The sequence below is a fragment of the Ambystoma mexicanum genome, chromosome 1p (assembly GCF_040938575.1).
Source record: "Ambystoma mexicanum isolate Mex_15411 chromosome 1p, UKY_AmexF1_1, whole genome shotgun sequence".
NCBI lineage: Eukaryota > Metazoa > Chordata > Amphibia > Caudata > Ambystomatidae > Ambystoma > Ambystoma mexicanum.
Window position 1 is genome coordinate 1,454,776,459 of NC_090921.1, and position 19,420 is coordinate 1,454,795,878.

At 44.2% G+C, this 19,420-nt stretch overlaps 1 protein-coding gene across 2 annotated transcripts in view; it reads left to right on the forward strand.

The window, feature by feature from the left end:
• LOC138455244 (fatty acyl-CoA hydrolase precursor, medium chain-like) overlaps nucleotides 1–19,420 on the forward strand; it is an 820,182-nt gene that overhangs the window by 576,068 nt on the left and 224,694 nt on the right. For both annotated transcript variants that reach the window (XM_069607092.1, XM_069607093.1), the window contains exon 10: nucleotides 9,972–10,049. In XM_069607092.1, the coding sequence (XP_069463193.1) occupies nucleotides 9,972–10,049 (78 nt within the window). The remainder of the gene's footprint in view (nucleotides 1–9,971; nucleotides 10,050–19,420) is intronic.

The following is a 19,420-nucleotide window of genomic DNA, read 5'->3' on the forward strand; positions in this document are numbered from 1 at the left end:
GCTAATCCCATAGGAAGAGCACTTTTTGGGCGGCTTATAACTTCACTCCCCCTGGACGAATCCTCACCAAACTTTGCAAAAAAAAGTATATGGCCCACTCTGAATTTTCTTGGAAAGTTTGCTGAGGTTTGGTCCGGGGGGGCAAAGTTATAGGGGGGGTCCCAAAATTTCTTTTTTCCCCATAGGCTGAATGCGGGAAAAACTTGTGCACGGCTACAGATCAAACCGCTGGACGGATTTTCACCAAATGTGTTGCAGGAGCAGCGGTTTGGTCCCGAAAGCGTGCTTTTGTAAATTTGGTGAAAATCCACCCAGCATTTTTTTTTAAAACAATCAAAAAGTAGGTCTAAAAAAATTAGTGATATCTATGTCCGCTCCGTGGACACACTTCCCTGTTCCCTGCGCGAACAAGATAACGGTTGGCTAATCAGACACGTAATGTTCACGGACATGTGATGCATTCGCTCATTGGATGGTGAAGAGCGTGAAGTTCGTCAGATTGTTCCGATGCGCCCGCCATCTTTCATCTGTGGTTTGTTGTCCGCGGACATCGCTGCAAAAACATATAAAAAAACATAACATTGCACTTGTTAAACTTATCAAATACTGTCTCGGAAGGTGAAGGTTGATGAGGCTAGGATGGGATGTGGCAGCAAGAAACAAAAAAGTGGTGTTTTTTTGTCACGAAAGTCATACCGTACATTTGGAGGTGTTCCTCAATATAATGTGCGTAAAGTACAGGCGAAAGACTAATGTGTCTGTGTTACAATGTATTTAAAATAATATTGGAGTCAGGCTGGCGCCCCCTAGAGTTTGGCATCTGAGGCAGCCAACTGCATTGTTTGATGATAACAGCGGCTCTGCACGTGTTCTCATGAATGTGTTGAGCCATGTTGTTGCAAAGTGAGAATGTATTTAGATTCTGAGTGAAGGTCACCAGCTTTGATTTTTTTGGTTGCGAGCTAAGGAAGCCCACGCATGGGACAGAAACTATAAGGGTCAATTGTTTTTTGACCTTGAGGGAAAGGGAATATTCAGTAAGAATGCAGTGAGAGGAGGTTTGGAATAAGGAACATTTGATAAGGTTATGCATTCCAAAAGTTTGTAAGGAACATGTCAAATCAGTTCATGAAGAATCTTTGGTGCTAGCGCATTGAGCATTGCGGTCTGAGTTACGCGAAGAGAATGGAGACCTTGAATATCATGTAAGTTTTCTTTTGACGACTGTACACCGGAACAAGTTTTAATTTATTATTATCTGTACATTAATTTTGGCAATGTAACTGAAGTACTATATTTCTGTGTGGTTGTCATTTTTATGTGGTTATGGGGAGTGCAGAATCTAGGTGTATGTAGACTATCACTAGATTCACCCAGGTTCAACGCTAATATTTCTTCAAAATGTCATGTATGACCATATCGAATTGTGTATCAGTTTCCACTTTCTTTTTGTCTTTTTTTAGATTGTTTGATGTGTGTGCTAATCGTTAGTTTAAACTGTATGCCGAATTAAGAAATCAATAGATGTATTGTAATAAAGGTTGGGTATTGATACATATTTTCTGTTATGTTTTCAAATAGCTACATGCTGCCTTACTGCAATTGCCATGGATTCCAGATGCCAACTGATGGCTTCTTCATTCGCCAGGTACACGTAGTCGTCAACAGCTGGATCACCGTGACTGTTTCGTGGGACGATCGCCCAAGGCCAATGTGCCCGTACGCTGCACTAGCGATTAGGAGTAACATAACATCTTTTATGGTGGTCTATGCCCAAGTTGATGCAGACGCCCTGGAATTCACTGTGTGACCCAAACGGTTCCTTTATCGAAAACGAACACTTTGTGTATGGGAAAAGAACAACGTGTGCCTCAGGATTAACATTTTCGATCACGGGCGAAGAAACAAATTTGCAATTTGATTGAATATGGGAATAGTCAGATGTTCTCAGAGAGTTTATCGTGAAATAAAAGTACTTTACAAATTGTACAGTGTTATTGTTTTGTTTTAAAGAGCGGTTTAACATTTCGAATTGTGAAGTGCTATGTTGTTAGTCGATGTGTGTTGATTTTCGGGTACTGCGTCACGGCACGTAGGTGATTATGGGTGCATTTGGCTCGCTGAAGAGGAACGTCACCGAGAAAGGTGTTGAATATCACTAGGGTTGGTTATGTGAGGGTCAGGGGCGGGGTATATGATTTAGTGACATCAGGGCAGTTTACCTTAAGCAGATGCAGCAATGGATAAGAATAGCACAAGATGGACGCGCCCTACTGTCAGATTTTGTATGTTTCTAAAAGAGGAAAAATGAGGTAAGGTGAGTTGGAAATGTTTGTGATAGATCAACGTATGTACAAAAATACATGCTAGAACCCTCGCGACAATAATATTTTCTGAGCGTTGCACTTGTGAAAGTTATGCCACAATGTTTGGGGAGGTGAGGGGTAATGCTGATGGGTGGAATATTTCTGACGTGATTTCGAATGAATTTACAAAGTTTGTTGGGATTTTGTGCACACCTTATATGATAAATCATTTGTGTATTCTTTTGACAGTTTTGAAAAAATAAAACTTGGGTGGATTTCCAGCAAATCTGCGTAAGGCTCATTGGCAACGATTGAAAAGCATGGTTTTGCCAATGTGGCAGTGTTTTCTTATTTGACAAGTGTCATAATGTAGTTCAAAAAAATAGCGGTACAGCTTTAATGACTGAGGGGTAGGCTGTAGCCATGGGCAGTGGCCAGAATGTCGGGGTCATGTTATAAGGTCATGATTTGGACAATGTGGCTACTGGCCATGACCAGAAGGGACAAAACATAGGATTAAAGTGGCCATATCCACCTGGGACTGGCTTTGTGGTAAAGTTATTCGAAAATTAGGATAGATTTGAAAGGGAAGAAAAATGTGCATGTGGTAATATGGTCACAGGGTTTTGTTTTTGCCTTTTACAGGCTGCCATGGAAAACGAAGAGTATGGTGGCCATCTTGGAAACGGATTTGTGATGTCATCTTTGATATCCTGGGTGTTAGTCTTAGCAGTGCAGGGTGGTGGCACGAGTTATGGGTGCTTAGCTTACCATAACTGGGTTTTCGGTTTTACTTGGAACCATAACGTCCCTTTGACAACATTTTTTCACTGAATTTCATAGGATTTTAGTAGCGCAACTTAACCATAACGTCCCTGAATATACATATATAGAGAGAGAGAGACAGAGACTGTGTTATAAGAGAGAGCGAGATAGAGAGCAAGAGAGACAGACAGACAGACAGACATAGAGAGAGAGAGAGAGAGAGAGAGAGAGAGAGAGAGAGAGAGAGAGAGAGAGAGAGAGATCTAAGAGGAGGTAAGAGTGAACTTCAGGAAGCAAATATATGAGACTCAAGGACGATGAGCTGAAAAACAGCTGCTAGGCTCAAGAAACCAAACAGGAAAAGCGGGAACACCATCAGCATAGCACCTTGAAACACCTTGGGCCTCATTAGGACCCAGGCGTTAAGGGGTTAATGGCGCCGTAAAAGGCTGCGGTGCCGTTAACCCCTTAACGCCTTACTACGAGGTCCCTTTGCAGCTCCCGACCTGAACAGCTGGTCTGGACCAGCCGTTAAAGTAGGGACCCGCAAAGGGATCTTGATGGCAATTACGGTACCGCAATTTGTGGTACCGTAATTGCTGCCTTCCCCATTCCGATTGAGCCCTATGGGGCAAAAATGGGAATGGGGAAGGGCCATGGAGAAAGGGGGAACTACCGCCCCGCCAACCTTGGAATGGGGTGGTAATTCCCCCTTTCTCCATGGCGGACTCCGGCATGGACCATGGTGCTAATAGCACCATGGTTTAGCGCCGGAGTCCTAATGAGGGCCCTTGAGAATAGGTGCATTATAAAAAATATATAAATGAATAAACACCACCAGCGCCCTTCGCTTAGCACCCATTTGGGCTCCAACTGGTATCAAAGATGATCTCCAGTCCCTTCCATCTTAGCCTAGGAATAGAGGAAGAGATAGGTTCCTATTTTTCCAATGGGAGTAAAGGAGACAGAAATAGAGGAATCAAAGAGGAAGCCGGCTCCTGCAGCCCATGAACCGATCTGAAGGCAGTACTTAGCATATTTGAAAAAGGGTCATTCAGGAAAGGCAAAGTCTGGCGGTGGGAATGTAATAAGAGAGGGAAATGAGATTGGAGTGTATATCCCGGAAGTAAGGTTTAGTGTTCCCTGCTGCAGTGTGCCAGAAGAAAAGAAGTGGAAAGGTCTTCCACCCTTTGATTCTGAGAAGGGGGAACATTTACCTTCAGCCAATGGAGGGGGATGGTGTAGCAAATGCCAGGAGGCTCTGGCTGCATGAAGGTGGCCTGGTAAAGGGCCCTGCACATACAAGACTGAGGCAAGCCATGGCACCAGACCCCAATGACACACAGAGGTGAGAAAGGGGATAATACTCCCCCTGTCCCTATTAGTGATTGGCTGAATACTGATACCCAAGGCCTATGACAGAGACCGGATGTGAATTTTAAAACCCAAAGCATATGATAGAAGCCTGTTGTGAATCCTGAAACCCAATCTCTATGGCAAAGGCTTACTGAGAATCCTGAAAACAAAGCCCTATGGGAGAGGCCTGCTGTGAATCCTGGAATCCAAGGCCTATGAGGGAGACCTGCTGTGATGCCTGAAATCTAAGGTCCATTAGAGACCTCTGATAAATCTGTAGAGAGCTAAGGAACAAGTCTGTTTTTGTATTAGTATAGGGCTGGCCCATCCTGACACTGTTTGTTGTACAGAGAAATCCCTTTTATTTCTAGAGTGTCCAATCCAACCCCTAATTAAATTGGTACCAAATAACGATCTGTTGAACTATATTTTAGGTGTTACCTAAATCCCTGTCTCAACTTCCCCAAGTGACAGGAAAGCATTTGCATTACATCGCCTGTCATCCTTCACTTCAATGTATCCATTGTTCTTCTTGCCTGCGGGTCTTCATCGTAGTATTCCATGACAAATTCAATTGAAAACCTCCATCTGGGATTTAATCACCTAGGAGCTCATTGTCATTGGAGCGTAACATTAATGAAAGGCGTAAAAGCCTTGTGTAAGGCTTCGACCCGTTCCATTAACGTCACACCCCATTTTCATTCACTTGTATGGTGGATAGGAGGGGCAGAACACAACTTGCATTTCCACTACCACCCTTCCTCTCTGCCATACCAATGGCATGAACATCCATGCCAGACAAATGCTGGGGATCCCTACGGAGTCCATCTGCTGTATGCAACAGCATAAAGCAGGAGGAGTCCATAGGAATGCATTGTAAACGATACCTGCCAGGATCGCATGCCAGGCAGCATTTACTCATCTGCACGGCGGAGTGCAAAAGTGCAGAGCAAAAGGTGGCGTACCTGCGTATATGCTGCTTTTTGCCCTGCCCACTTGCACTCTTTCATGGAAATGACAAAAGTTTGGCGCTGGGGAGATGCCTACGTACATGTCTACACGTAACGGCTCCCTCGCGCCAAATTACAACCTGGAGCAAAATGAGCTCCCTAGGGTTTACCCCCCCCCCCAAAAAAAGGCACTTGTACTTAGATCGCATCAAATATCTCTTGATCTATGACAAATGCGGCGCACTGTCATCGGAAAAGGGCTGCCGTATTGTTTCATTTAGAAGGATAGACAAAACGTCTGGACTACTGAAATGTCACAGATAGTGCCAGATATGTCCTTGCCGTAATCACGCATTGACATTGACTCATTGGACAGTCTCACTGCTGGGCCCAAAAGCAGTGATTGACAAGCATACCCTACTGGAAATAAGGGTTTTCAGCAGTTATTTGAGGCCTGTTGTGGACTGACAAAACATGTGATGCAACATGTGGATTTTCATCCTGTTTTATTCTGGTCCAGAGGTGGTTTGATTTAAAAGCCAATAAGGATTATGAGTTTATCTACAAATATTGAAAGCGAGTGATACAAAAGGTGGCAAGATGGGCAAAACTATCAGGTGTCTGGGTGTTCCATCAAATAGGGATACTGGTCCCCCTCGGAATCTCTACTCTCCACAGTCTTGGGCCTATAGTGCCCAGCATGTTCCTTTCCCTCAATCACACTGAAGGGGATATACCGCTTTGCTCGCTTCTTTGCTGAAATCACAGTCACAGACATACGATCATAGGGATATAGCACCCAGTTCAATATTTGTAATCTTTACAGGAAGAAAGTGCCTGCCTCCCTTCTTCCTGCTTCAAGAAATCCAAGGCTATAGTGTCCAGCTCACTTGAAAGGGATGTAGCAGTGTCCAACTCAGTTGTAAGCCCATCCATTTTAGAGTCTGAGGCTTGCCACTCTCTCAGGCCTTTCTGCTTATTAAGCATCCACATCTTGGTCAGGCTACCAAGTCTTCCCTGGACTCTGAGTTCTTATAAAACTTGCAACCTGCAAAGGCAGGCCTGCAACTTGCAACCTGCAAAGGCAGGCCTGCTTCATGCATCTCTACTCCTTCCCTGGCACGGTTCCATGTGTTAAAATTGCGCCAAAAATTGCTATGGTTACAAAATATTGCAGCAAAAATGACGTGGTTTTGTCACCGCAATCCATGTAAAGGAGGCGCGGGACACCCCCGCAACCCCCGGGATCAGGGGACACCCCGCAACCCCCGCTCCCCTTAAATGGTATAACAGGGTTCACCTTTACCGGGTCAAACCACAGCATTTTTGCCGTGATTTTTTTGTATAGGCGACATTTTTGCCGCAATTTTATCACTGCATACCCCTGGCACCTGCACACCTGCAACCTTGTCTCAGCCACTCTATGGACTTACAGAGGTGTTTTCATTCCTGGGCCTATCTTAGTTGTTTTTTGCCTACTCTCTATCCTCTTTTATGTGGCTCATAGGTTCATTAGCTTTTTTTTTGCTATTCCCCCCAGCTGTTGCAGGCCTGCAACTTCCTAAGGCTTGATAAGGGTGCATTGGGTCCAGGCAAAATATCTACAGAATGACTGCCCCTTTTGTTTGGCTCATCACACTAATTTTTGTATTAGTGGCACCTTAGAGCCGTTTGTAATCCAAAGCCTTCTGCAACACTGGGCTGTCGATGGCTTTTTTCAAATTGGTAAACGTCCCAGCGATTCCTGATGGCATACGGGATCCAGCAGTGTAGTATCACACATTATACTCTTTTCTATTCTAGAACGTGTGCTACGGACCAGTATGGCATTTCTCTGCAGGCATCCCCATAATCACACAGGATCCCACCTGTCAATGCCCTTCCGTATCAATTCTGTCACTTAAAGTGCCACAAAGGAGGAGTATTTTTTTAATGACCCTCCATCTCTTTATGCTCACACAAATGTCACGGGCTGAACAATTATCCTGCTCCTGAATGAGAGAGGGTATGCACTTGGTTAGGGGAATCTAGCTAGGTCTCTGCTAGCAGTCTGCAGAATTTCATCCCAATCAGTCTACAACATTCCTCCGATAAACAATCCTGTTTTCAGTAGTGCTCAATTGCTGAAATAAACTTCTTGGTTGAAGGCACAAGATTATGAATTCACTTTCCTGATTCCCCAAAAATGTAACTAGAAATATTGGTATTCACTTACAACAGAAAATCAAAACTCTCAATTTTTGCCTTCATGCTGTACAGCAATCTATTGTAAATAGAATGTTAAGATTGCCACCTCATTTGTATGAAATATTTATGTAATCATTCATAAAAACTTGATTTTGAATTCATCAGACATCATTCTTCATTATTAATACCTTCATGTATTGTCAAGACTTGTGGATCATGTAGATTATGAATACCCCCATCCCTAAGTACCCAACAGCGAGATACAAGAAACTCGCTGTTCGTTTATTAGGGGCACAGGTGGCAGGAACAGGAACACCGGGTCCTCCGAGTGGCTGCAAAGGAAATGGGCAGTTTAGGCAGTATACAACAAACCCAAGGGCATGCGCAACTACAATGAAACGGACAATGAGGGCACCTACCAGGAAGGTGTATGTAGGCCGTAAAGATGGGAGGACAAAACAACAGTAAAAGGGTACCCCAGGCCCGTGTCACTGCCCCCTCAGTGAGCTACGTTGCAGCAGCAGAGAGCGACCCTGGTGACAAGGTCAGGCAAGATGAAAGCTCACTGGAAGCCCCTGAGGGACAATTAAGAGTCAATGAATCCTGTCAGGATGGGAGCTTCAGGTGGAATGGCGTATAGCTCCAGCAAAAGTTTGTGGTGATCCGGAAGGCAAGAAGCAAGACTGCAAAATCCAGGCAAAACAACACAAAGAAGGGTGATCCAGAAGCAATCCGTTATTTCGAGTCTGAGGTCAGAGCTGAAGAAGCCAGTCGCAAAACCAGGTAGCACGTCAAAAAAGGGCAAGGCGAAAAGCAGTCCGTTTAATGGAGTTCAAGGTCAGAACAGGTACAAAACAGCAAGAATCCAGAAACGAACCGCCAAACGCTGAGTAGGAACTACAGCTGAGAAGCAAGGTATGGCACAAACAACCGCTGTTTTATGGGGTTGCCACGGATACTGAGTCACGTGATAGTTGCGTACATGACACATGACGGGTTCTGTACTGTGTCATCATAGAGACACGGTTAGCAGACGGGCGTGTGGACGCCAAGGATGTTGGGTCACATGATTGTTGCCTTTGTAACACGTGGCGAGTTCCGTGTCCTGTTGCCAAGGTGAGGCGTCTCGTTGATGGGCGCGTGGATAAACGCCATGGTAGCTGCCAATGAAGAAGCGGGCGAAATCGCCCCGCACAGCGTGTCTATTGCATATCCTTCTGCGAGTATGTGCCCATTTGCCAAAGTGTCGGTGAGGTAAAGCGTTGCTGCTGTAACAAGGTAGCATGGGGCGTGGCAGAGGCCAGAGGCTTGGAGTACGGACCTGTGAGATCCTGGGAGTGTGAGTGCATAAGACGTATCCACCATAAAAGCAAGTGACGTAGAGAAAAAAAGAACATGTTTTAAACGTGTGCCTGATCGTTAGATAATAACAATCCCAGACCAAATCAATCTTCATACATTAATTGGGAGTATGCCTATTATGAAGTAGAAAGCTCATTGGACACGGACAATGTTATGTTCTCTATGTCACTTGTTTTTATGGTGGATAAGTGATGATATTAATGACGAAAAATGATGTCTGGTGAATTCAAAATCAAGCTTTCATGAATGATCACATAAAAAAAGAATGATGTACAAACGTTAACATTCTATTTACAATCAACTGTTGTAAAGCATAGAGGCAAAAATAGTGTGTTTTGATTTTTTGTGTACTACGTGAATGCTACTTTGTCTAGTTAACATTTTTGAGTTTTTGGGAAATACTTTACATACCCATGAAGTGAAAGAGAACTTTATGCTCCTGGGCATCCATCTTAGTACCTTTGCAACTCTTCTACCACATGACCTCTGCTAAAACGTGACCACTTTAAGGAACTGCATAGCAACCTTGGTCGTTCTGGGCTGCAGTACTATGTGCATGAATATATTGCAATACAAACCTTTCACCACCACAGTATGATAAAGCAACACATACCCTCAGCTTTATAAATGTTTTTGAATATGACATATTAACAACTCACTGAATTGTATAGGTACTCTTTTGCATGACTTTGGATGGAAGTTTATTTTCTCCTAAAGTTATGCCTCAAATTTATTTGATCAAATAAATGATAGGGAATCAATTTTCAAGACAGAGGACATTAATTTTAAGCACCTTTGTCAGTCTTGTATAATAACTAAAGTGGGATCTCAGTGGAAAGCAAAGGTGGCATTGTGATTGCAATATAACACACTAACACCTTCTAGATTTCAGAATGATCAGAAGCAATTACATGGCAAGAGCTTTCACGTTGGCATTTCACCATTTTGTATGAATTAACTCTTTAAACATTCTGCATTAATGTGTATGTTTAAGATTCCCTGATTAATGCACAAGAGTTAAACCACCTTGTGTTTTATTCCACAGCTCTTTCTGAATATTTCGGATATCGAGAAAGGCATGGATAAAGTGACAGCAACAAAACATTTAGACTATTTTCCTGGGGTAAGAATATTACATTTTTGTGCAAAACTGTTGTGTAGAATTCCGTTCTCTTAGTGTGTTTTAGTTCTTGGCTAGTCATAATGAACATTTAGGATATGGCAGTTGTGAACACAGCTGCAGCAAATGCTGAAATTGCTGACATTATCCTATTTAGGGCAGTGGTTAATAGTGCTCAAATGTATAGTGCTTAATAAATATTTCTGGATCTTAGACTGAGAGTTGCAACCCTGTGGTTGATTGGTGTTCGATACAGGTAAGTTGTATTTAACATTTAAATGGTAGATTGTAGCCTGCCTATAACCACTAGTCTGCCAGACTCTTTTGCCAAAGCAATGCAGGTATGGGCACAATTGTTTTATTTAATGGTTCAGGGATTATGCAGTTACGTTGCATAGGCCGACCAAGTGGGTTTTCAGCCCAAATAGTCAGGTCTTGAATGTGCAGAGGCATACTGCGGAAAAAGCCTGTCTTCATTCCTATAAAAAGAATGGTATTTCCAGGGGACCAAGAAAGTTCTTCATTTGTAGATTTTGTAAGGAAGTGGACTTATTTGATGGTGATGGGTTCCTTATATGTCCTCAACATTTATGTTACCATGACAATGAGATCTCAGTTGTGATCTCACAAACTATCAGAACTACTACTATGACTTTCACTCTCATTAAACACTGGGCAGAGTTTTGCTGAAAATGTCCACCTGTCAATGATGCCATCTCCGTTGCTGGAAAAAGCAGTTTGCCAATTGAAATAGGAAGTAACTGCTGAATCAGCGTTAGCTACGTTTAAAATTCCATTACTGTTGGAGGAAACAAAAAAATACTGTTACTGCAGGTGAACCTCTCTACACAGACATTCTGAAAATGTTTGATTGCTCCTCACAATGACATCTGGCTTGGTGGACATTTTTGTAAAATCAGCTCATCACCATCCTGCTCTGGTAATGAGCTATTGATTGAAAATAAAGGAGTGGCAAAAGTGGCTGTGGGAGGTCTAGGGGGGGCTTGAGCCTCAGAAAGGTAAAGTTCTCAGAAAAGAAACTTGGAATCCTAGTGGTAAGGTCACTGAGGAGGCCCTCTGCTTGTTTGTGGCCCAGAAGCAAACAACATTGGCTGGAAAAAATGATCATATTTGGCAGCAAAGTCCATACAAGGAGACTGCCCGTGCATGGGGGAAGCGGTGCACTAACACTGCAAACAACCTGCTGGGAGGGTGCAGTCCCATATGTCTAAGCACCAGAGTTCATAGCCACTGGAGAGGGCACTGTGGAGCCACTCTCCTGAAGCCATAGGATGAGACGGCGGCCAGGATCCTGGACTCAGTATCCCCCTAGAGAATCAGGATGACAGAGCTCAGCACAGAATCCCTGACAACTTGTGGTGAGTACACACACCTCATCTATGTAATTTGCAATATGCCCTGTGGTCGATGGATGCTTCCTATTAGGTTTCTCACCATAACAAGACTGCCAAAACTGGAAATACACTTCAACACCAATAGTGGACACTCTGGATTTTTTACAGGGCATTATGTTTGTGCACAGTGGTCCTGGAAACTAAGGGGCACCTCATCCTTTTTTTTCAAAGCCTTGCCACACAGCAATATGAAACATTGTGTCATCTGTACTTGTGTAGTAATGCCATTTGTGAACTCATTCAGCAGAGAATCTTAGCTGTGCTCCACTTACAACACCTAACAGCCCAAAGAAATATAGCATGTCACAAAGTGAAATTAAGTCATCCAAAGGAATGTAATGCAGCTTTTAGCTCTGTATCATATTAGTTTAAGTTCATTTATTTATTTTATTGTTCATTTATAACGCCCTTGATACCAGGAAGTGTTTTTCGAAGCACAGGGTTGGGATTCGAACCAGTGTTGCATCGCGTTGTCTTGCTTCCAAGACAAATGTGTTGCCCCTGAGCTATCCTTCCTCCCCTGTTGAACCTACAGGGCTTCTGAGAATACGTGAAAATGTATGTCATTGTGGAAGGGGAGCGATGTGAAATTTGGAAGAGGAAAAGACAGCTGGGAACAGTCTAGTTACAATATGTGCTGGTCTGATGGGTCTCATACCAACTTTACACATAGGTGTACGACATCCTTCCAAACTCAAGTTAGCCATCATACAGGCCGATGTAATTACATCCCACATGCCACATGTGTAGGACATTGTGGCATCAGCAATCTTAGAAGTCAACTGTGCCCAATGCAGCATGCCATGCCGAGCTGTGTTTCAATGTCTGAAAGTCAAAATATCTAGGGAGAAAGTCATGTAACTAATGGTTGTGGTAACTGCTACAGAACATATAACTTCTCCCATGGCCATATTGCAGAATAAGGCACAGCCCCATACCAACAGGCCTAGCAGTGTTGTAATGCGCAATGCTCACTAAGAACTTCCAGAATGAACGGGTGCCCAATCCACATTGCCACACAGAGCCAACCCGCGTATAGAGGGGGCTGTTCTGCAACAGCCACATGGCAAGAAATCAATCACAAGAGGAGGCCAGGGTGTCTGCATATTTTCACACCAACAAGGCAGACCACCATCTGATCAATGAGTATCCCCAGTGACCCTGTAGGGGCCACCTTGCATTGCTCAAGGACTGCTCTTGTGGTGTGACTGACCTGTTAGTATCTCACACCCACGATACAAGGATTACCTGTATCGGAAATCAGCAGCTGTACTGGCTTTAAAGGAAGGTTAATGAATCAAATCTTTGTTAACAGGACTGCAGGAAAACATAGACAAGAAGAACACAAACATGTGCCGGCGCCTTACAGTTGCAATCCGTGATCGCCCTCTCCCATAAAATGACTCGTCCTCATACCTATTTCTTTTTATTAGTTTCAATGCAGTGAGTGGAATATTACCATGAGGTCTCTGGGAGGGGTTGGTCTTCCCTAATTAGTACAGTGCCAGACTGTGTGAAGCCAGGCCCTCCTAGATACCACCCAAGACTAAGGCCCTCATTACAAGTTTGCCGGTCCACAAAAAGTGCTGCTCACGGTGTTACCGCCACTTTCACCGGCAATTTTCCCGAACTGGCAAACTCGTAATGAGGGCCTAAGACTACATGAGAAAACTTTGCAGTCATGCTTATTAGCAGTTGTAGTATGAAGCACCCTTTATCAGTATCACTTGACTATATTTTTGGCAGTAACTGTGCTCCTTTAAAGAATGGTGCCGGTGCAGCAGTTTTAACCATGTAATTGAATGCTTCATTATTTGCAAAGCCTTTTGACTCCATTATACTTGATTCAAAAGGGTTTGCATTCTCGACTGATTTAAATCCGAGTTTATCAAATATACACACACTTTCCATATCTATGGAGCCAAATGGTATCTTCCCCTGTCACACTTCTAATTCTGTTTTCAACAGCTGTCTGTAGTATGCTTGTCAAACAGGAGATCCACAGACCAATTTATTTGAGGAGGAGGGGACAAGTAGCCAAGCTAAGATGCATCACCACAGTGTCCTCACCAATGAGTCTTCCAGCATGGCCACTGTGACCACCCCCTCTGTCACAGCCGTATCAGCCATTGCCACCACGGCCACTGCTCACTCCACCACTGTGGTTTTGACACAGACCATAAGCGTAAGTTTAGTTCTCTGCCAGCAGCAAATCAGGCAGCAAAAGTGTTGCCCTTGGATCCTCCTTGCTTGCAACACCTCCTGCAGCACAAGCAGCAGTTCCCATATCAGAAGAGTTTGGCGACCTTCTATGCCCAACTCGGTTCCCATTTGCAATTTGGCAGAGGAGGAGATGGAGAGAGAGGAGGAACACAGTCAAGTGTGTGACACTGCTGACCCCTGTGAGTCTCTCCCTAATCAACATTAGTGCACTACTGACATTGATGTTGACTAAGGAGACACACATGAGAATCTCGCCCCCTACATAAATGCTATCTCCACTAAGCACCAGTGGCAGAACCTTTTGGAGGACCAGTTCTTCAAGGCCCAGCACCATTAGATCCATATATTTTCAAACTGGACAATATCCTGGTATACGTGCAGTGCAATTGATCACAAGGCACGTAGAGGTCCTGGCAAGCCTCCAAATGGCACGAGTGGGTGGTACTTAAACCCATTCTGCCTTCTACAGGCAGAGACCACAGCAGCCATTACCGTTCAGGCCCAGTGCACATTGGAGAAAGGAGAAAACATGGTCCAGGCATTATGTATTCTCTCTGGGATCTTTACGTGGATGGAGTGTATGTTGGCCTCAAAGCAGATGCAGTTGCTGGAGGATACTACACAATCAACCACCAACACCACACCACCAAACTTGATGTCTCAGAGCCCACATTGCTGTTCTGCTAGGGCTGATACTCTCAACCCCCCCTTGTTCTGTGCAGGTTACAAAGGAGGGCCATAACATGTGTGGGGCTATTGGGAAACAACTGGTTGGTTGCATTAGGAGTACTGGGTAAGGGAGGGGATGGGATACTAAGACTTGGGCTACTAGGACTAGGGGTGGAATAGGACTTTGTTGCCAGGGTGTGTGTACTGGGATGTTGGAGGGGTAGGTTTGTCTTTTGTTTGTAGGGTAGTAAATATGGCGTGTCACTTTCACTGGTGCATGTTTCTCTTCCTGTGGTGGGGCTGAAAAGACAAGTGAGATACACAGGCATGCATTGTGTGAAATGCCATATGTTGGCTGTTTTTAGTTGCTCTGGGATGTCTACACACAGATACTCCTTGCAGGTAATAGTTCCTGTCTACATATAGGCACTCTTACAGATTGGTTCCTGGACATCCATTATACAGGACAGGTCTATGCTGCACAACAGTATTGTCATCCTTGCACTTAGGCTGTGTGGTATAATTCTCAGAAACTGCCACTGTAGCCCTAAGCTGGATATTGAGCAGCATCGTGTAGCAATGTTCTCTTTGTGGCTTTGTCAGGGCAGTGCTTGGGTCTTAATATATATCTCCACCTGTCATGCATTTGTAGTGGTGTCCATTTCCGAACATTATGTCATCTAGTTACACTTCTGACACACTGATCCGCAGGAGGATTTGAAGGGGTGATAGTTGCTATCTCCAAAGATCTCAATGTTTTCAGCAGCAACCTAATGCTGTCATGGTCTTCTTCCTGTGTGCATCATTTCAGTCATTTCTTAGGCTTCATTTCATATGTAGTGTAAGGAACTCATGGTGGCAACTGTAAAGACAGAAACAAGTGATCACAGTTCAAGGGTGTTTATTGAACTTTATAAAGGGTGAGATATACGCATAATCGAAACCTAAATCCAAGATGGGAGCAAGCTACGACAATCAAATAATAATAAAGTAGTTCAAGTGGCGTCTTGTCAAATAAAAAAGGGCCTAAACTAAAAAAAAACTATTGCCAATTCCTTACTGCTAAATTACAAAAAAGAGTGTGGGATAATGAAAAGAAAGAAGGGTTCACAAAATGAAAAGTCAGGATGGTATGGCTGGGTCTCCCTTGCCGAGGTTTGAAGCACGGGACAAAGTGGGACTCTCGAGCACAGCGCACTCCTTGTCCTTGTCAGCACAAGGTTCACAGTTCAGTTCAACTATATCAAAAACCTTCAGAGGCTAAGTCTCCTTCTTGCAAAAGTCTCTTTCCTTAGAAGGTTGGCTGATTCAAAGAAAGAAATGGATAAACAAAAGTTCTCTGGTGCTCTTGCACTTTGGGCAATTGCTCTTTGCCCTAGGATCTCCCTGCGCCGGGCTCGGATCCTCCTTGAAGTTTGGTCCTCCCTGCGCCGGGATAACTATGGCCTTTCTTTAAGACAGTTCATGTATTTCTAACACAGGTCATGTACTGCTCATTTTCATCTGACAGCAGGGCTTTCCTTCTCCTAGCTTTCTTTCAGCATCCCTCTGTTGAGTTCACACTTACCTTATTCCACAGTTCACAATCTTATCTGAAAGCAGGGTTCCCTTTCCCTAGCTTTCCTCTGGCCACGGGTCAGATACTTTCCATTGTATAAGGGATTCAACATAACCCTTATAGGACCGCTCTAACGCCTCATGCCACCCCTTCCTAGGGCTTCTGGTTCTTGTAGTTTCAAAGAATAGGACCCAGTCAGAGCCTTTCGAATGAGCGCCCACGTGGCGCCGGACCCCTCTGCACCTGGACTTCAATTGGGCTTTACCTAACGTTCAAACACAAACGCAAGTTCTTTGTCTTTCGGATTCCTTGCGTTCAAGAATGTTGCCACTTGCAACCTTGAGCTCAATACAATTTGGTTTACTATCAGCTTCCTCCGACTCACCGGCTGTGCTGAACCCGTTGGCTTCTTTGTTCTCTTGAGTCAAGGATAGTACCATGGTAGCCAGCTTGCCTCTCTGCCTGCGTTATCAAAGCGGGAGGCCCCCACCGTGTACCATTGACATCTGCTGCTTCACACGCCAGCTGTAGCTCCTGGTCTTATGATTTCCCTTTTGGAGGCTTTGCAGGTCTGAGTTGAAAAGGGCAAGGGGCGATTCCCCCTTTGTCGTTCTTCCAGGTCTCACCGCCTTTCTTCTCCGTTGGAACTGCTTGTTTGGTGTAGCTGTCTCTTCATACGTTTGGCCTTGCTCGAAGTGTGCTTTCATGATCTGTGTGGGGAAGGTAAAGGGCCGTCAGGTGTGCGTGATTATTGTCAATTGTATGACTCTGGGCCTCATTACGACCCAGGCGGTAAGTTACCGCCTGGGTTGTACCTTTACCACCATGGCGTAAACTATGTTTACGCCATGGTGGTTGGCGGACTTACCGCCCCATTCCGAGGTTGGCGGGGCGGTAAGTCCCCATTAACCCATTTACCCTTCCCCATTCCCATTTTTGCCCCATAGGGCATAATAGAAGTGGGGAAGGCGTTAATTACGCCACCGTAAATTACGGTGGCGTAATTAACAACAAGGTCCCTTAGCGCCATGGATTTTAACACCTGCTAAAAGCAGGTGTTAAATCCTCCATGGCGCTAAGGGACCTCGGAATCAGGCGGTAAGGGTCGGCGCTGTTTACGCCGCCGTAAACCCCTTACCGCCTGGGTCCTAATGAGGCCCTCTGCTGACCTGTGAATTGGGACATGTCAGGTAAACGGCTCTGGTGTTAGTCCATTGTCTGTTACAGTGTAAGAAAGGGTTTGTGTGGGAAAAGGTGGACGGGTTGATAGAGCTTCTAAATATCTTACAGGGTAGTATGGGGAAAAGGTGTTACACGGAAGGGGATACCGCGTCTCAACAGAATGGGATGTTCTAATCCATCGCAGACTTCATATAGGACTGCTCCTAACCCAGTAAGGGAGGCATCCGTCTGCAATATAAAGTCTTTGCAAAGTCTACTTCCTTCAGGATTGTGTTTTGGCACAGAGTTTGCTTTAAGATATTATAACATATGCCATCCTCTTCAGACCAGTAAAGTTTTTGGGGTTCGGCGTTCTTAAGTTTATTGGTCAGCCTTGCTGTTTTGTATGAAAAATTAGGGATAAACCTACGGTAATATCCTATTAACCCTAGAAAGGCTTTCAAATCCCTTTTAGTTTTGGGTGTAGGTGTGTCTAGGATGGCTCTCACTTTCTCATGTTGGGGCTGGATGTTCCCATTCCCGATAACAAAAAAATAAAAGATATTTTACTGTTGATTGTGTCAATCTGCATTTAGATGGATTAGCAGTTAGGCAGGCTTGTCTGAGGACTCTCACAATATTGTGAAGGTGAAAAAGGTGGTCTTCCCAGGTTTTACTATGAATGAGGATATCGTCAATGTAAGCTCCGCAGAAGTCGGGATAGGGGCGTAAGATTTTATCCATTAGGTGTTGGAAAGTGGTTGGTGCGCTGTGCAAGCCAAAAGGGAGGACTTTTAATTGAAACAGTCCTAAGGGTGTTGAAAATGCTGTCATTTCTTTATCTGGCCCATACACTGGTACTGCCAGTACCCTTTTGTTAATTCTAGGGTGGCTAGAAAGGTGGCTGCTCCTAGTTGATCAATTAGGTCATCAATATGTGGCATGGGATAGGCATTGAAATTGGATATCGCGTTGACTTGACGGAACTCTATACAGAACCTCCAGGAACGGTCAGGTTTCTTTACCAACACGATAGGGGAGGACCCTGGGCGCAATGAGGGCTCGATGATATTAGCTTGTAGCATTCTGTTTGCTTCCTCAACCACTATCTGTTTACGGGCCTACGGGAGTCCACTTTGCCCTTAGGTTTTCTAATATAGTGGTAAGTGCCTTTGATTCTTCCTGGTTTGTCTGAGAATACATCAGGGAAGGATGCGATTACAGCTTTTAGATCTTCTTGTTTTTGGGTAGACAGCTCAGGAGAAATTAGTTCAAAGTTGTCTATATCTTCTGGAACCAAACAAGATAGTACTTTGGCATGGGTGGCTAACAGGTTCTCCTTCCACTCCTTTAGGAGATTCACATGATATAAATGGACCTTCTGCTTTCGTCCGGTTGGGCTACTATTTCATAGGGCCCATGCCACTTAGAAACAAGCTTGTTTTCTGAGGTGGGTAATTAGACCAATACTTTTTGTCCGATAGAAAACAATCTTAAGCTTACTTTCTTATCGTAGTTGGATTTCTGTTGACTTTGGGCCTTTCCATATGAGTGTTGACTAGATCTCAGACAAGTCTCATATGTTCTCACATTCGGCTAGCGGTTTGCGAGATGAGAATGGGTGCCTCTTCTTATTCCTCCCAGGTTTCCTGGCGCATATCCAGGACATCTCTGGGCTCTCGGTCATAAACTAATTCAAAAGGGGAAAATCCTGTAAAGGCATGTGGGGTTTTCTTCACTGCAAATAGTGCCAACAGGATCATTCGGTCCCAGTCCTTCTTGTCTTTAACTGCTAGTTTCTGCAGGATTAATTTTAAGGTTTTATTGTATCTTTCTACCAAACCATTGGTTTGTGGTGGTACACAGAAGTTTGTAAGGTGGTAATATGGAGTAGCTCTTTGACCTCTGCCATGAGATTAGTCATAAAATTTGAACCTTGATCGGTCAATATTTCCTTGGAAAAGCCGACTCTGGAAAAATACAGTAGGAGGTGTTTAAGGATTTGCTGTGTGGTATTATTTCGCATTGGGAATGCTTTGGGTTATCTAGTGGCATAATCAACAATTACTAAGACATACTTGTTGCCTAATCTGTATGTTTCTAGAGGCCCAATAATGTCCATTCCATTTCTTGAGAAAGGGACTCGTATGATTGGTAAGGGATTCAAAAGGGGCAGGCAAGGGCATGTGTGGGCTGGTTTTTTGACATATTTCACACGTCTGGATAAAGGTCCTTATATTGACGTGGATGTCTGGCCAGTAAAACTTCCCACTGATGTGTGCTTGGGTTTTCGTTTGTCCTAAGTGAACCCCGGTAAGATGTGAGTGTGCGATTTCCAGTACAACCTT